General features: G+C 36.3%; 1 protein-coding gene and 1 pseudogene across 1 annotated transcript; one reads left to right on the top strand and one right to left on the bottom strand.

The window, feature by feature from the left end:
- Positions 1 to 5,579: 5,579 nt before the first annotated feature.
- LOC132065234 (monosaccharide-sensing protein 2-like) lies at positions 5,580 to 12,618 on the top strand. The gene is made up of 6 exons (XM_059458521.1): positions 5,580 to 5,737; positions 5,872 to 5,976; positions 6,250 to 6,816; positions 9,265 to 10,193; positions 10,973 to 11,157; positions 12,005 to 12,618. The coding sequence occupies exons 2-6, from the start codon at positions 5,898 to 5,900 to the stop codon at positions 12,441 to 12,443; spliced, it is 2,199 nt and encodes a 732-aa protein (XP_059314504.1). The 5' UTR covers positions 5,580 to 5,737; positions 5,872 to 5,897; the 3' UTR covers positions 12,444 to 12,618.
- A 784-nt stretch (positions 12,619 to 13,402) lies between these two features.
- Positions 13,403 to 14,976, bottom strand: LOC132065235 (homoserine kinase-like; annotated as a pseudogene).
- Between the last annotated feature and the right edge of the window lie 2,371 nt (positions 14,977 to 17,347).

The following is a 17,347-nucleotide window of genomic DNA, read 5'->3' as shown; positions in this document are numbered from 1 at the left end:
TCGTGTTTTTGGGGTCGGTTGGGCCTGGGTCGGGTTTTCATTTAATTTGGGTTGGTTTAATTTGGCGATGTGAATTTCTAATTAGAGGTCACGTGTAAAATTGGTATTTTAAAATCAATCATTTGAGCTGTTAACGGTAAGTAGCATGGATGAGCCATTTCAGTGATAACGATGGCATAAATGAGCCCAATTACTGACGAGTGGCATGAATGAGCCATTTCGAAAAGTTCAATGACATATTTGAACTTTTTCCCTTGAGTATATCATGAAGTCATACTATTGGTCTGTTATGATTTCCATGCTATAGTTTTTGATTGAATTGCATTTATTCTTCTTTGTTTGTAACTTTGAAATAATGATGATCTGACATGATTTGCGAGTAATCCAACAAAAAAACTAGGTTGAAGATAACATGAAGTCATACCGACTATTATGATTTGCATGCAACAGTTTATCGAATTTGATTGCGTTTGCGGACGGCTCTTTACCACCAATAAACTTAAGGGTAATTTAACCTAAATTTCTTATAATTTAACTTAAGGTGGTCAATTTCGTACAAATATCAAAAGCCTGGCAAATTTAAATACTGGCAAAGTATCCCTTATGTACAAATCAACCTTGGATTGATGACATAAAGTAGGTCTTAACCGCGTATTAGAGTGTGTTTTGTCCACTAATGAATGTCCTGTTTTGTGATTCTCAAAGTTTATTTTTTTTAAGCTAAAAACTCACACACCATAATAGTGGCAGTGTATTAGTTATAATTAATTCAATACTTGAGTTAGTCTAAATAATTACAGTGCAATTATTCTTGAGTACTCATTATTCTTTTCATCTTGTCATGTTGCTCAGCTAACTCTAATATCACTGTAGCATATAGATATAAAAAATGAAAAATAAAATAAAAGAAAAGAGAAGTCGTCGCTACAAAACAAACGATAAAAGACAACTTATTGTTATTTATACTCTATTTCAAGCTTTTCTTTTCATTGCATATTTTGTATCTTTAATACTACCATTTATTTGGAAACATTTGAGTTGCAGTATTGTAAAACAAGAATAAATGACTATCCATTAAAGTCATATATTACTCCCAAAGAATAAAGTTGATGGCATAAGGGCTAAATTTCACATTTACTATCAAAATATAGATTTGTGATTTTTTTTTTTTTAAGAGAATAGGTGTTCCTATAGCTTTTGATTTATTTATTTATTTATTAATTTTTTTTGTGGGTTCAAAATATATCTTTTGAATTAACATGTTATAGCATCGGTCAAATGTACTCCATTATCGAATAGACATATGTAAGTTTATTTAGGTAAGACAAAATCCAAGTAAAAACTCATCTAACTCTTGTTAATTTCAAATTCTACGAGTCGTAGAAAATACATATCATTAACATTGAGCTATTGAATCTTAACATAAATAGTAGGGGTAAATTTCACATGTGGTGACATAACTATGACCTTTATTTACTAAAATTACATAATTATGTTTTTGAACAGAAAAATTACAAAATTTCAGTGTACTAACAAAAAATCACTATTGCCAGAAAATTCAACTTCTGATGGGTAAAAATCTTTTTTACAATTTTTTTTACTGGCCAAACCCATCGACAACCCCTCGTGGTCGTCAAGATTTTTACTTGAACACTTCAACTAAATCTTATTTTATTTAGACAGTTGAGGTAGGGCCCGACCGTGCCAGTTAGACACTTTTCGCTAACTCAGTCAAATATGTAAAGAGTGTGCGACACACACTCGCCGATGACGTGATAAAGTAGCCAATTAACTGATTACATGTGGCATTTAGGTCCGAACTAATAGTTAAAAATGAATTATGAGAAAAAGGAAAAAAAAATCAAAAATCTAAACAAACTCCACATACTTTTCGCCGGAAAATGAATAGCTTTTGCTGGAAAAATTTCCGGTAATTTTTTTTTTAGATCTATTTAGATTTGTTTTTCTTTTTTTAGGCTGAAATTTTCAAAAAAAAAAAAAAAAAGGGGTCGGTGAGAAGAAGATGATTTTGGGCGGGGGGGGGGGGGGGTTTCGCCGGAGAAGAAGACGAACAGGGGGTGGGTGATTTTTTTTTTTTTCAAAACCTAAAATTCATTTTTGATTTTGATTTTATACAATGTTCTCTAAGAATGATGGTCGTCTTCATTTTTTCCGGTGGAGCAGGGTAGTAATGGTGGAAGGTTTTTTAGTGGTAGAATATTAAGTGGAGAAGAAAGAGAAAAAAAATAAAGATGAAAAATGAGAGGAAATAAAAAGATTTTTTTTAAAAAAAAATCTATTTTTATAGTCTTTCCACTAGCTTGTTTTGTGTGAAAATCATGCAATTTGCCAAGTCAGTAAAAAGTGTCTAAATGAAACGTGGTTTAGTTGAGATGTCTAAGTGAAAAATCTTGACGACCACAAGGGGCTATCGATGAATTTGACCTTTTTTATTTTTATATAAGAGAACAATCCGCACCCCATCCAAAACCCATATGCAGGAATTCGAATACTATCCCTTCAGTCCATATTATTTTTTGTTTTGTCTTTGTCACATCCTTAAAGAAATTATTTACTCCTAAAAGTTAAAGAAAGATTTGAACTAAATTACCCTTTTAAATTTATATTTTGTAAGTTGATAAATATAAAGAGTGAATTCGAGTTACATGATAATTACTCTTACGCTTACACTCTTAAATGATAATTACACTTATGCTTACACTCTTAAATACCATTCAATACTTGGACTATTGCATTATTTAAATGTCACACCACACATGACATGTTGAGGAACAATTTATGTGAGAGCTTCAAGAAATAATTAAGACTTTTTGCTTCAATGGTTAATTAAGATTCAACGTGTGAATATTTCGATAGAATAAGTGTATTAACTTGAATCTCTATGCTTTATATATTTATACAAATGTAAGGGCCTATCTGGAAAGCCACCTGGTAATTAGAATTGGTGTAATTACTAGGGTGGTAATTACACAGTCTAGTAATTACAAAGTAGTGTAATTATAACGACTTGTTTGTTTGTCATAACGTAATTACAGTTTAATTACAAGCGTGTTGTTTGGTTGCACAAGTGTAATTACACATTTAGTTTAATTTAAAAATAAAATTTAATTATAAAATATTTAAAATTAATATTTAAAAAATATTTGCCTTTATAAATGATTATTAAGTTAGTTACTCTTATATTTGTAACTAATATTATAAAAAATAATTGATAGATATTTTTCAAATTAATAATGTTTAATTTTTATTAATTATATCTCAAAAGAAGACTTTTTTTTGTGAGAACGTTATGGATTGGATATTTGACAAAAAAAATATATTTATAAACATAATGCCATAACAATAACATTATTCAAATGTTTGATACAAAAAATCCATCAAATGTAAGTGAGAAATAAACAACATCCAATGTGAAAGCAAATAACTTAAAATTGAAAATATAACCTAAATTCAAAATCCAAAAGAAAAAGTTTAACATAATACTCTTATGTCAAATTCCAACATTACATAAGTAAGTTCAACGTAACTTAACTTAAGTAAGTTCTACTTTAATAACGTCACTCGTTATATGCCGAGTTTGTTAATGACTCATTCTTTGCAATATTAAGAGGTGTAGTTTTAAAAATTAGAATAATAACACGATTATGCTAAATGAATCAAATAAAAAATAAAAAATAAAAAAATACGAGCAATTACATGGAACCACAAGAAGTAAAGGTTGAGAATGGGAAGAAAGGAAATGAAAAATAAATAATATAAAAAGAAAAATACATTTAAATAAAAATAATTAAAAAGTAAAAAGAAATTAAAATACAAGAAATAAAAACTAAATTAAAAATAAAAAGAAATTAAAATAAATAAAAAAGAAACAAACTAAAAAGTAACCCTGTAAATACCGGGTGTAATTACACCCAATTCTCAACTCCCCCTTGACAATTGAAGAGTGTAATTACACCTTGTCAATTACGCCAATTCTCATTTAACTGTGTAATTACTTGGTCAAATAAATAGGTCAAACTGTATAATTACACACAATTCCAATTACCTGGGTGACTTTCCAAACAGGCCCTTAAAATTCATTTAAAGTTTTAGGAATAAGTAATTTTTTAAGGGGTGTGTCAAAGGTAAAACTCCAAATGATATGAATAGTATTTTAATTTTTGCATATAAATTTTGGGTTGGGTCGGATCAATTCTCTTTTAATTGAGTTTGTATTTCTTAAATTTAAAATAAAATTTAAGAATTTATTCACTGGAAATTGGATTTTCCTGCATTAAAAAAATTTGTGTTAGTAGGGTAAAAGTTTTGTGATGTTTCTGTTAGAAAATATAATTATGTTAAGAGAAAAGAAGTCATAGTACTAATAAACTTACTATTCCTCGATGTAGTATTAGTACTAGTAATAATTAGTGTTCAACATTTTTAATTCTCAAATTGGACAAATTAAAGAGAAAAAATTGATATTTATTGCATATTGCAGTTGAACAGAAGAAAAATATGTTGGACGTTTTTACATGGGATTTTGTGGCGTGTTGGGGGTGGTGAATTGATTAAATGACCCTCTACAATACAGATCATTTATGTGTTATTTCAAAATCACTCATATATGTAGAGAGCCCCGCACTTTTCTAACCCAAAAAAAAAAAACTTTGGAACCAAACTAACCCATTAAAAAAAAAAAGAACCAAACTAGGCTTCACGCACAGAATCTGTGCGTGAAAGGACCAAACTGTAACTTTTTAAGTTTGGTCCTTTCACGCACAGATTCTGTGCATGAAAGGGGTATTTTTTTTTTCTTTTTTTAAGCTATCGAAAATCACGTTTTTTTTCATACTTTGGGCAAAGATTAGTTATGTTTCAAAACCCCGAAATATCAATATTTTATATAAAACTTAATATATATTTTTACGTACAATAACGTCGGCTCATTACATCAAGTATACCTAAACGTTTGGATCGTCATTTTAGGGGTTATATATTTATGCTTAAAATAAATCTAAAAAATAAATTGAATTTGTTTGGCTTAACTTATCTAAAACAGCTTATAAGCTGAAAACAGATTATCAGCTCCTTTTTTTAAGCCCATCCAAACAGGCTCTTATTCTTCCCCGAAAGACCAAGGAAAAATACTATTGACTCGGCCACCCTCATCCAAACAGAGGGTTAAACTGCTTTTTCTTTTATGTTTTTGTTTTTTCCTACCGTATGATATGATAATGGAGAACAAGCTGGAGATTCACCTTAATTTAAGACAGATGCACGAATTAGATGCAGAGCGGACGTCAATCCTCCTTTAAGCCTATGCGTCTTTTTCACTACTAGTATTATCGCAAAACCTACTCCTTTGATTTTCCCTTTTCATCATATATATATAAGTGTACAATTCATTCTACTGTTAGCAGAGCCGGAAAACGTTAGTAAGTGGTATAATAGTGTGTGAATGCGAATCGAGGGGCGCAACGAAAGATGCTTACTTGGTGGCAGGTGTCACCCTACCAAGGGCTCCCAATAATAAAGTATAATTCTTTTGTACTTTGCTTTACTTTCCTAATTTCCAAAACCCCTCAGCTGTTTCGTGTCGTTTTCTGAAATTCAGGTGCAGATAGACAGCCGACGATCGCGCTTCCTGCATGTTCTCTCTCTCATCAAATTCATACTGATTCGCCTTTCTTGAAAACCCCCCCTTCCTTCTCGCTCGAGACGACTTTTTAAGGTAAACGGCTTCATCTTTTTTAAATCCTTCGTCTACTTGGTCTATCTATGCGAATTCAGTTTCCGATCGATGTTTGTGTTTCATTCTACATATACGAGTTTACATCTGCGCTGAATCACTGACAAAGTTGGCGAAATCTTATCGTCAGTTTCGTTTAAAGGAAATGAGTGGAGCTGTGCTTGTAGCAGTTGCTGCTGCAATTGGCAGCTTCTTGCAAGGATGGGACAATGCCACTATAGCTGGTAATCTTTTCACATATGCCCTATCTCTTCAATACTGATTTGGTTTTCCACTTTAGACTTGGTACTCGTGATGTTACTCCATCTTTCCTCTTCAAAATCTTATTGCCTTTGTATGTAATCTGGTATCTCGTGCACTCGTCACTCTCATAATTTTTTCGGATTTCTAACAAGGTTATCCGTTCCGTTCTTGCCGTCCTTAGATGTTACTTAAAAGTCTTGATGATATCTTTCAACTGGTTATGATTCTCTACTCGTTTTTGTTTCAAAATACAGGGTCCATTCTCTACATTAAAAAGGAATTTATTTTGGAAACACAACCTACTATGGAAGGACTTATTGTTGCCATGTCACTTATTGGTGCTGTCTTGATTACAACTTGCTCTGGTGCACTAGCTGACTGGCTTGGTCGTCGTCCCTTGCTCATAACTTCTTCGGTTCTTTTTTTTGTTAGTGGCCTTGTGATGCTTTGGTCTCCAAATATCTACATTCTACTTTTGGCAAGACTTTTGGATGGGTTTGGAGTTGGTTTGGCAGTTACTCTTGTCCCTATTTATATATCTGAAACAGCACCACCAGAGATAAGGGGTTTATTGAACACTCTACCTCAGTTCACTGGCTGTCTCGGCATGTTCTTTTCATATTGCATGGTTTTTGGCATCTCGTTGATGAGTTCTCCTCCTTGGAGACTGATGCTTGGTGTACTTTCCATCCCTTCCATTCTGTATTTTTTATTGACAATATTTTACTTGCCGGAGTCTCCCAGATGGCTTGTGAGTAAAGGGAGAATGCTAGATGCAAAGCAGGTTTTGCAGAGGCTCCGCGGGCAGGAAGATGTATCCGGTGAGCTCATGGAATCTGTATTTGATTTTTTTTAATCATAAAATTTGCAAAAGATATTGCAACCTAGAACAAATGCTTTTAGATGGCTGACCTAGCATTTAGATGGCTTTTCATAAGCAAATTGGCGTATTTTCTATAGTCAATTTATCCCCCAAGTAGTTTGCATCTGGACAGGTTCACTAAATTGATTAGTTTTTTTTTTCCCCCCTTGTAAGACTTAGCAATTGAAGATTTAGTAATACTGCTAGTTAATTATATACAAAAATGCATAGAAAGTGAATTCAGGTATTGGATATATCAGGTAAACAACACTGCTATGAATGAAAATAAAAACTATGGATGTTTCTGAATAACAAAATTTTCTTGGTATTATAGGATGGCTAGTTTGTAAAGGAAATTTCGAACTAAGGACACATAAATAATAGAAGGTGATCTTAGTAATTGCATATATACTTTTGAAAAAAAATATTCTTAGTCATTGAATATAATGACGTGATTGTTTTGTAATTGCTATAAATTTCATAATATTACTTTGCTTCTTCTTCCTCCGGGTTTTTAAAATAGCTCTATAATAAAACTCAGTAGTTAAGTCATTTGAGAAGTGGATGATTTATCTTTTTTTTTTTTTTTTCCTGATCAACTAAAAGTTTTCATTAATAATAACAAGGCCAACTTGGCCATATACAAGAGGTATACCAAAAGAGGAGAAACCTACAAAATATGGTTCTCTCCAAAAGACACCCAATCCTCCATACAAACAAGAACTACATGGGTGCACCAAAAGAAAATAAGGGATCAGAGACTACTCCTCAGATGATCAAAGCTTATCTCCACCCCCTTCAAAAGCTCTCCTACTTCTCTCTTTCCAATTGACTCACATTAAAGAAATAGGAGTAACATTCCAAGCCTTGTGCCTTCTTCTCCTAGCCCTGCTCTTCCAACTGAACATCAACTCCTTCACGGATCTTGGCATTATCCAAGAAACGCCAGACCATCTATAGATATCCTCCCACAACCTCTTGGCTGATTTGCAATGTAGCAGAATATGATCCATGTCCTCACCGGCCTCCTTACAAAGGAAACACCAACTCATGTTGACAACCTTTCATTTCCTAAGATTCTCCGCCGTCAAAATCACCCCTCTAGTAGCTAACCACGCAAAGAAGCACACATTCCTCGGCACCTTAGGAATCGAGTTATGTGGAAAACTAACCTCTGCCCTAACCAGAAGCTTCTCATAAAAGGACTTAACTGATTTATCAGTCTCCAACTTTAGAACTTTTCTCGATCATCAGATCTTGAGAAAGAGTTACAACAAATAACCTGACAAATTTAATTTCTAATCTAAAGTCCCAACCAGCACAAGTATTTCTTTCCTTTTTTTTGTGTTTTTTGGTGTTTGCTTATTCTATAGTCTATCTTTATTTGGTGAGGTAGATTAACTATGATTCTGGATGCTAGCTAACTAATAAACTAATAAAAGATAAAATTTTAGAGTCTATCCAATTCTATGACGCCTGGGTTCTTCTCCACATGTCATCCTCCCGATGTCCCAATTTATATGACATTCCTTCAATTTTGAGACATTCAAAATTGTTTGACAACATTCAACTAGTAATATTATGTATACAACTTTCCTAAGTTTCAATAATTTAAATTCATTTAATTAGTCAATGCAGACTCAAAGCTTTGCAACTACTAATTTGATATTTTATTTTAGTATTAATGTAGTAAACAGGTTTTTGAATCCCAGTTGAAGTGCTACATAAGTTGGCACGAGAGAATTATGAGATATTGCATCTTTTTATCAGTATGCTCCTTGAATGTTCTCCTATTTCTTGAATAGTTCTTTCCTGGCAAATTAAATGATGCAGAATTTTAGACTTATGGAAGAGCAAGATGCTCTGTTGATTATGTTGAATTTTGATACATTATACAGTGTATAGATTGATAAGCCACACAAAATTGGGGAGTTCTTATTTTCTCTGACAAAGATGTTGTCAAGGTCTTTCCTTACTTCCTAAATTGATTTTATTAATAGTAATAATTGTTGACCTCATCTAAAAGCTTAAGTTGCTAGATAAGATATACTTTTATTTACTTAGTTATGTCTTTAGCAGGCCCAGTTGTCTTTTACATGGGCCAAGTACGTGGACTATACTACGTCATTTAGTTCAGTATTTACTTCGGCATATAGTCGGAACAGTAAAATTTGGTGATTGTACTGGCTTGGTTCTGTAGAGGTGGAAAAAGTCATGGAATTTTCAAGGTAAAATGCATATGACATCTTGCCTTCTGCTCTGGAAGTATCTATAAACTTTTCATGTTTGTGCATTTGACTTTAGTGCTGGTCAGTTCCTTTAGTTTATCAGTGATCATCGGTTTCCTAAGAAAATGGCAAAGTTACTATCTGCCAGGTATTAATATTGATGCAACTTCTATTTGAAGGGGAAATGGCTTTGCTAGTTGAGGGACTTGGAGTTGGTGGTGAAACATCTGTGGAGGAGTACATTATTGGTCCAGCAAATGAATTTGTGGAAGACCAGGAACCAAGTGCTCAAAAAGATCAAATTAGGTTATATGGGCCTGAACAGGGACGCTCTTTGGTTGCTCGGCCTGTCACTGGGCAAAGTGTACTTGGTATTGCATCTCGGCAAGGAAGCACATTTGCACATAATGTGCCCCTCATGGACCCTGTTGTCGCTCTGTTTGGCAGTGTTTATGAGAAGCTTCCGGATGCAGGAAGTAAGGGAAGCATGCTCTTTCCACATCTGGGCAGCATGTTTAGTGTTGCTGGAAATCAAACAAAAAATGAAGAGTGGGATGAAGAAAACCTTGCCATTGAGGGTGATGATTATGCATCTGAGGCTGCAGCTGAAGAATCTGATGACAATTTGCAGAGCCCACTTATATCACGTCAGACAACAAGCTTGGAAAAGGACATGGTTCCGCCTCCATCCCATGGAAGTATTTTTAGCATAATGCAGGGTAATGATGGTGAGCCAGTTAGCAGTGCTGGCATTGGTGGTGGATGGCAGCTTGCATGGAAATGGACAGAGAGAGAAGGTGATGATGGAAAGGAGGGAGGTTTTAAAAGAATCTATTTGCATGAGGGTGGAACTCAGGGAATTCGAAGGGAATCTTTAGTTTCTCTTACTGGGGGTGATATGCCAGGTGGTGGTGAATTTGTCCGCGCTGCTGCTTTGGTGAGTCAGCCTGCTTTATATTCAAAAGATCTGATGGATCAACATCCTGTTGGACCAGCTATGATTCATCCATCCAAAGCATCTAGTAAAGGGCCCAGTTGGAGCGATTTGTTTGAACCAGGAGTCAAGCATGCATTGATTGTTGGCGCGGGGATGCAATTACTTCAGCAGGTAATTGCTGATATTACTAGAATATAGTGTAACTGATGTCTTTCTTCCTTGCATTTCCGTGAGCAGCCTTGCTCTTTAGCAGGTTGGGTATGTTCCTTCTTGAAATCAGTAACGTTCTTGCTATATATTAGAAGCTTTTGAGTGTCCATTTGGCGCAGTTTCGGTCTCAACTGTGATTCTGGAGATTTTATGCAGCTAAGAGTCAATTGGAAGCATATTCATTTCTTCAAGAAGTGTAGTACATAAATTCTTTCCCGACATTGTTGTTTGGACCTGTATTCCCACCTTCGACCAAAATTTGTGTTGATAGGTTAAGTTTTGGGGAAATTTCTCCGCAGAATCATAAGAGGTTAGACTGTTCGTCTTGAATTGTACCTTAATCAAGGGATGACATGGATATGTTGTGATCGGCCACTATATATCTTGAGCATGTAATAGATCATGTGAACCAACAAAACAATAAAACAACTTGATAACTAATAGGGTGATGTATGTTGAGCATTCACATAGATGGATATTGGTGAGAATTCAGTCGATGCTAAGTGACTTTCAATGTGTCAGTTTTTGTTAGGTGGCATGAACAAAATATAATAGCAGTGATTAAGATATCCCTACCTCTGATATCTTCGGGATTTTTCTATTTCACTTCTTGATTCGGCATCCTTGCACAAGAATGCCAGTGTCAGCTTGGTTAATAGGACACATATGGTGATAGATGCTGTATCATAACAGTCTGCTTTCCTTTGTAACATTCTTACGTGGACCTGTTGTTTATGCAGTTCTCAGGAAATGGAGTTACGTACTACGCTCCGCAAATACTTGAGCAAGCAGGTGTAGGAGTTCTGTTGTCAAACATTGGCATCAGTTCTGCTTCTGCATCTCTGCTGATGATTGCAATCACATATTTCTTAATGCTCCCTGCAATAGCTGTTGCCATGAGGCTTATGGATATCTCTGGCAGGAGGTAACTTCCTTTTGAGTAACTACTGTTGAACAAACGTGAATATGATGTTTTTCATACAATGCTGCTCAAACTAACCTCTCAATTCACTCACTTCTCCTCCTCCTCCTCTGAACTCTTTCGTGCCTTGTCCGAATGGCTTGCAAAGTATTTTGGTTTGATTTCTCATCTCCAATAGTGTGGTGTTTCTCTTTACCCCCTTCTCTCTTTAAAGGTCTAAGCCCCTCCTTTAATAGACATGTCTGGAATTTGGATGCAATGTATCTCCATTGCAGTAGACTGTTCGCTAGATTGAGATGGAGTGATGGAGATGTTGCAAAAATTCTATGCTCCGGCAGATGGAAGATTGAGGTGCCCTTTGCCATTGTTAGCACTGAAAAGTATAATGGTAGCAAGATGTAGTGGGAGGCTTCCCATTCAAACCAGGGTCTGGTCATACAAGGAAAAAGAAACCTTCCCATGCACTAAATTGTTTTCCTCTAAAGGGAGAAAGTATTCAAATCCTTTCATTTTTGCATGCTGACCTGCTTCTAATTTACTGTTGATCTAGAGTTCAAGGAAGTTTTATTGCCTCTGGGAAGCGTTCCCACTCATTTTAAGACGAGGCCTCTCATCCATCTTTGTTTGTACATCTGCTTTGGTAAATGTATCAACTTCTCCTCCACAATGCTTCTCACAAAATAGACCTTAGCTTCCTTTCTCTCCTCGTATATATAGTAGATTTTAGCATTGGATGGTTACTTTGTGTTCAAGGCTGAATAAAGAGTGAATGGATGTCCTGTTGTCCTTACGTTCCGGTCCTTCAAATCTGATTACTATCCCTGCCTTTCTGTGCATTGTTGTATTGCAGGAGTCTGCTGCTAGGCACAATTCCAATCTTAATAATTGCCCTTGTTGCTTTAGTCATTGGAAACTTAGTGACTATGGGGACTGTTGCAAAGGCTGCTATATCAACAGTTTGTGTTGTTCTGTACTTCTGCGCATTTGTTATGGGGATCGGGCCCATTCCCAACATACTCTGTTCAGAGATATTTCCAACTCGGGTCCGAGGTACATGCATTGCCATCTGTGCCCTAGTATTCTGGATCGGGGATATTATTGTTACCTACACCCTACCCGTGATGCTGTCTTCTATTGGCCTTGCCGGTGTATTTGGGATATTTGCCATCTTTTGTGTTATATCATGGATATTTGTTTTCTTGAAAGTGCCTGAAACCAAGGGGATGCCTCTTGAGGTGATTTCGGAGTTCTTTGCTCTTGGTGCAAAGCAGGCTGCTGCTGCTAACTAATGTGATTGTTTGACATCTTGCCTTGCCTAGTGCCTTGAATTTGCTTTGTTTTATGGTTTCCTTGTCGGATAGAGTGGTTTTTGCTATTCAGTTTTATGAGTTGTGTAGACCAGTACAAGATTTTTGGATGAGTTTTAAGACCCATATCCTGTCAATTATAATTGCAGTTTCCACATTTCTATCTCCAGTTGTCCATGTTTGGTTCGAGTTTTGCTCAGTTGATTAGTATTCATACTTGTGAAAAGCTCTGCTGAATTGCCGGAAAGGGTGTTAGCTTTGATCTGTTTTAAGTATAACTTGTGGTGATTAAATAAAAAGCTTAAAGAGCTCCTGAATCTCAAAGGTCCTTTAATCATTCTGTTATACGATCAGTTAAGGCGCTGGCTTTGTCCATAGCAGAACTGTCCCTTCGATGTATCTAGTTTTGCTTTAGAGAGTTGAATGGTCTCAATTGAAGATTATTTCAAATAAGTGTTTGTTATCAGATTGACTCATTATTTCAAATAAATGTTGGTTATCCGATTGACTCATTATTTCAACTTCAAACTTGAAATATGGAATTTGTAACTTGTAAAACAAGATCTTGAGTTTTTCAAGCTTCACTAACAAAATTTCACCTTTGTTTTCATGTTCAAACACAAGTTCAACTTTAAATGCTTGTTTCCAACTTAACTTAATTTTTTTTATAAAAAATATCAACCAATTCATGTCCAAACGCCTACTTTCTCCTCTTTCACTGACTATGTTGAGGAAAGAACCAGAAAAAGGTAAAATAGCTCCCTTAACATCAGCACCAAGTGCATGCATCAATTGAGAACATGAAGTAAGTAAACAGGGTCGGTTAGAAGCCAACCTCTAGAAGGTTTGAGTTGTAGATCTAGTGCATTGTATCTCATAGACAGATCAGATGTGGGCTAGAAAACGTTGAAAACATAGAGCGCTATACAGCAAAATGAGAGTTGAGGCAAATGAAACTACAATAAAATGTCAAGGATTCAAACTCGGCGGATGTTAAGACTGGGAAGACTCGCAGGGATACGAAAAGCAAAATGAACGTCAAGTATAAATGTAAGATAATGCAAATTCTACTTCTAGAGGAGTTGATACCATTCGCTCTTCTTACATGACAACCCAACCGAAGCACACGCAACACTTAGAGGTATCACGAAATGCCCCTTTTACCTGCTAATAACCACGGAATTGTCATGATTGGATGCCAATTTGCCAAAAGACTAGCAGGATGAGGCAAAAATTGAAGCTATCCCATTACTTGGCAGTTCAAGCAGCTAGCCCGCCCAAATGGACAAAATTTGATCAGTCTCTGACAATCGCAATCCCTATGAAAAGGTGAAGCTAATGGATTGGAAAAAGCAGCAAAAATCATCTGGGATGGCTACTGACAAGCCTGGCACCAACCCGGTCGAGTTTCTTCACCATCGCCATGGACTTGAGCTTGCCTTGTTTCAGAAAAGCCCCCACCATTCTTTGCCCAATCTCCCTCCCAGTCTCCTCATTGTCAGTAACGGCTACTGCCGTGGGCCCAGCTCCGCTTATGGTGCAGCCAAAAGCCCCTGCTTCCATTGCCGCCTTCTTCACTCCCTCCATTCCTGGAATCAGTGGTGCTCTCCTTGGCTCCACTATTTTATCGGAGGACATTGCCTTCCCAAAACCAGACACGTCTCCCTGCAGCACAGACGCCACCAACGCCCCTGCCTGACTACAGTTCCAAATGTGATGGGACATGCTTATCTCTTGCGGCAATGCCGCCCTCATTTTCTTTGTTGGGGCCTCGAATTCCGGACTCACCAGCACGAAGAAGAGGTCTTTTTCGTGAGGGAATTTCAGGTGAATTAACTCAAGAGGATCGTAGCTCCGGACCAATACGAAACCCCCCATAATAGCAGGTGCCACATTGTCCGCGTGGTAACCGGAGACCTTCGATTCCGATTCCAACCCAGCAAGCACGAGTTCAGTGGGCCGCCAAAAAGCTCATTGACAGCAACAGCAGCAGCAGCCGCACTAGCGGCACTGGAGCCGAGGCCACTGCCCAAGGGCAACCCCTTGTGAAGGGAAAGAGAGAGACCGACAGACTGAATGTTGAGCATCTTCATGACGGAGATGGCGGCAATGCCAGCGCAATTCCAGAGAGGGTTTTTGCTGAGCTTCTTTCCGGCGGCGGAGATGTCGGAAATAGAAAGCTCGCCAGGGTGAACGTTGGGGTCGAGACGGAGAGTAAGGAAGTCGCCGATGCCGTCAACAGCGCAGCCAAGGAAGTCGAAACCCGGGCCCAGATTGGCGATGGTGGCCGGAGCGAATGACTTGACACAGGTGAAAACCGCTGGAGGCTCATGAGTGCGGGACTCAGCCGACGCATTTAATCTGAATGAGGGATTCTGATAGGGATTGGGTGAGGAGGAGGCGAAGACCTTCAGATTGAGTGGAGGCTGACATAATATGGCCATTGCAACAACAACAACGGTGGTTACTGCCTACTGGTTTAGACTCAGAGCCAGCGCCTGCAAAATAGACTCACCAACTCTAAGAGCCTGTTTGGGTGGGTTAAAAAAAAATAGCTTATAAGCTGAAAATAATTTATAGGTCAAAAAAATAAGTTGGATAGTCTAACTTATTTTTTTTAGCTTATAAACTGCTTTAGATAAGTTAAGTTAAACGGACCCAATTATTTTTTTGAGCTTATTTTAAGCATAAAATGACTTTTGTTCTACTAACTAAACAAAAAAGTTGGCTGAAAACATCTTGTAAATTTTTTTAAAAACTTATAAGCCAATCCAAACGGGCTCTAAGTTTCTTTTCTTTCACAACTACTATAAACACTTAGTAAAAACTCCCCGTCCCATTTTAAGTGTCTTAGTTTGACTTGATACAAAGTTTAAAGAAATAAAGAGAGAGTTTTAAATCTCGTGATCTTAAATTAAAGATGTGTAAAGTAGCAAAAAGTTATTTGAATCTTGTGGTCTTAAACTTACCATGTAGTATGCTGGAATTAAAAAACTTACAAAATATAGAGAGACAAGAGACACTCTTTTGGGAACAGACTAAAAAAAAAAAAAAAAGACATTTAAATTGAAATGGGGGAGTAACTCTTTCCTATTTAACAGATGGGATAGTTTATGTCTCTTTTTGATCTATTTATTTAACCCCAAGATAAGGTAGCACATTTAGGAGCTACTTGCGTTCTACTTTATTTACTTCTTTCTTATACCTTTAATCTTTTCTCTCTCTTTATATATACGGAAAAGGGCCTAAAATATTCTCGAACTATGGGATTTGGTATAAAAATGTCATTTATTTTTGCACTCTAAAATGGGTAAACTATGTATATATACATATTAAGGAGAAATATTTATGAAACGTAACGATGGTTTTCTATTTACAAAACATAACATTACAAAACCTATACAAATACACATTCTACAAAAAAAAAAACCATTCCAACACCCAAACGGCCAGATCTGGTGGCCAAATCCTCCAGATCTACGAGTTCACTCTTAAATTTGCTAGTCCCATTATTATTATCAGCACACATATTTGGACTTCACTCTCTCTCTCTAGCCATTCAAGGGGTGCCCTGAGGTAATTCATTTTCTCTTTTCTTCTTCAAAATTTCTATTCTGAATTAATTTATGTTTTTCGATTTATGCGAGTGTACGATGCTCTATCACGGTCGGATCTAAATATTTTCCGGTGAGCATGAAAAATATGTGTGAATCGAGTATCAAAAGTTGTATGAATATACGTACTGTATTCATACACTTCGGCGTGGCGCTGTTAGCGGCGTTGCTTCAACAGCGAAACACCGAAGATCTGGTGGCGGAGGGAAGAGGATAGCGGGGGTGGCGGCATGGTGCTATTAACGGCGTTGCTTCAATGGCGAAACGCCGGAATAGACAAACAAGACCAGATCTGACTATTTTCCGGTGAGCATGAAAAATATGTGTGAATCGCGTATGAAAGTTGTATGAATATACGTACTGTATTCATACACTAATCATACACTTTGCAGAGAAAAAATAAATTTTTTTGGACTTAATATACTTGACTTCATACAGTATTCATACACTGTCAAGTTTTGTAATTATTCTTTATGTTTTGTAAATAAGAAAAGCTATGTTCACGTTTCGTAATTATTTCTCCTTAATATGTATATATACGTAGTTTTCTCCTCTAAAATGCCCCTGTCGTCAACCTATTGGGCCTAAATTCTTATTTTTAACGGCAGGGGCATTTTTGGCCCAATAGATGGACGGAGGGCAATATTGTACTAAATCCCATAGTTCAAGGGCATTTTAGGTCCTTTTCCAAAAAAATAATTAAATTTTTTATTTATTACGTGACACGTTTTAATTAGTCAGTTTTAAAATTAACTTAAACTAATTATATCCAACACAAAATTCAGATCCACCTAATCCGCCCTGATTTAAAATGGTGATTGTAACAAAGATCCGTCCCCGCCGGTGAGCCACCGTTAATCTCCACCGTCCTTTCCTCTATTGAAACAGCCCAAAACCTCCATTAAAATCACCACCGTAACACCGCTCATCCAAACGGCCCATCGAGCCACCATTAACTAGACAATATTCTTGGCTGGTGGTTCTATGTAGACAAATAATCTAATTTGTTAAAAAAACGAATTAGTAATTTACATGCATGGATGGTTATCTCATGCAGTTATGAAGTGTAATATTTTTTAAAATGAATATTTGTGGATAATCATTTCTGCCACATGAACATTCCCATTAATTTCCCTTATATAATAACTGGGTTTCAAGTGAAATTAAGGGTAATCAATTTTGCCACATGAACATTCCCATTAATTTCCCTTATGTAGTTACTGGTTTCAAGTGAAATTACGGATAATTAAAACCACCACCGTAACACTATCA

This window comes from Lycium ferocissimum, chromosome 7, assembly GCF_029784015.1.
Source record: "Lycium ferocissimum isolate CSIRO_LF1 chromosome 7, AGI_CSIRO_Lferr_CH_V1, whole genome shotgun sequence".
NCBI lineage: Eukaryota > Viridiplantae > Streptophyta > Magnoliopsida > Solanales > Solanaceae > Lycium > Lycium ferocissimum.
Note: the sequence above shows the minus strand (reverse complement) of the source record. Positions and strands in the feature narration are given on the sequence as shown.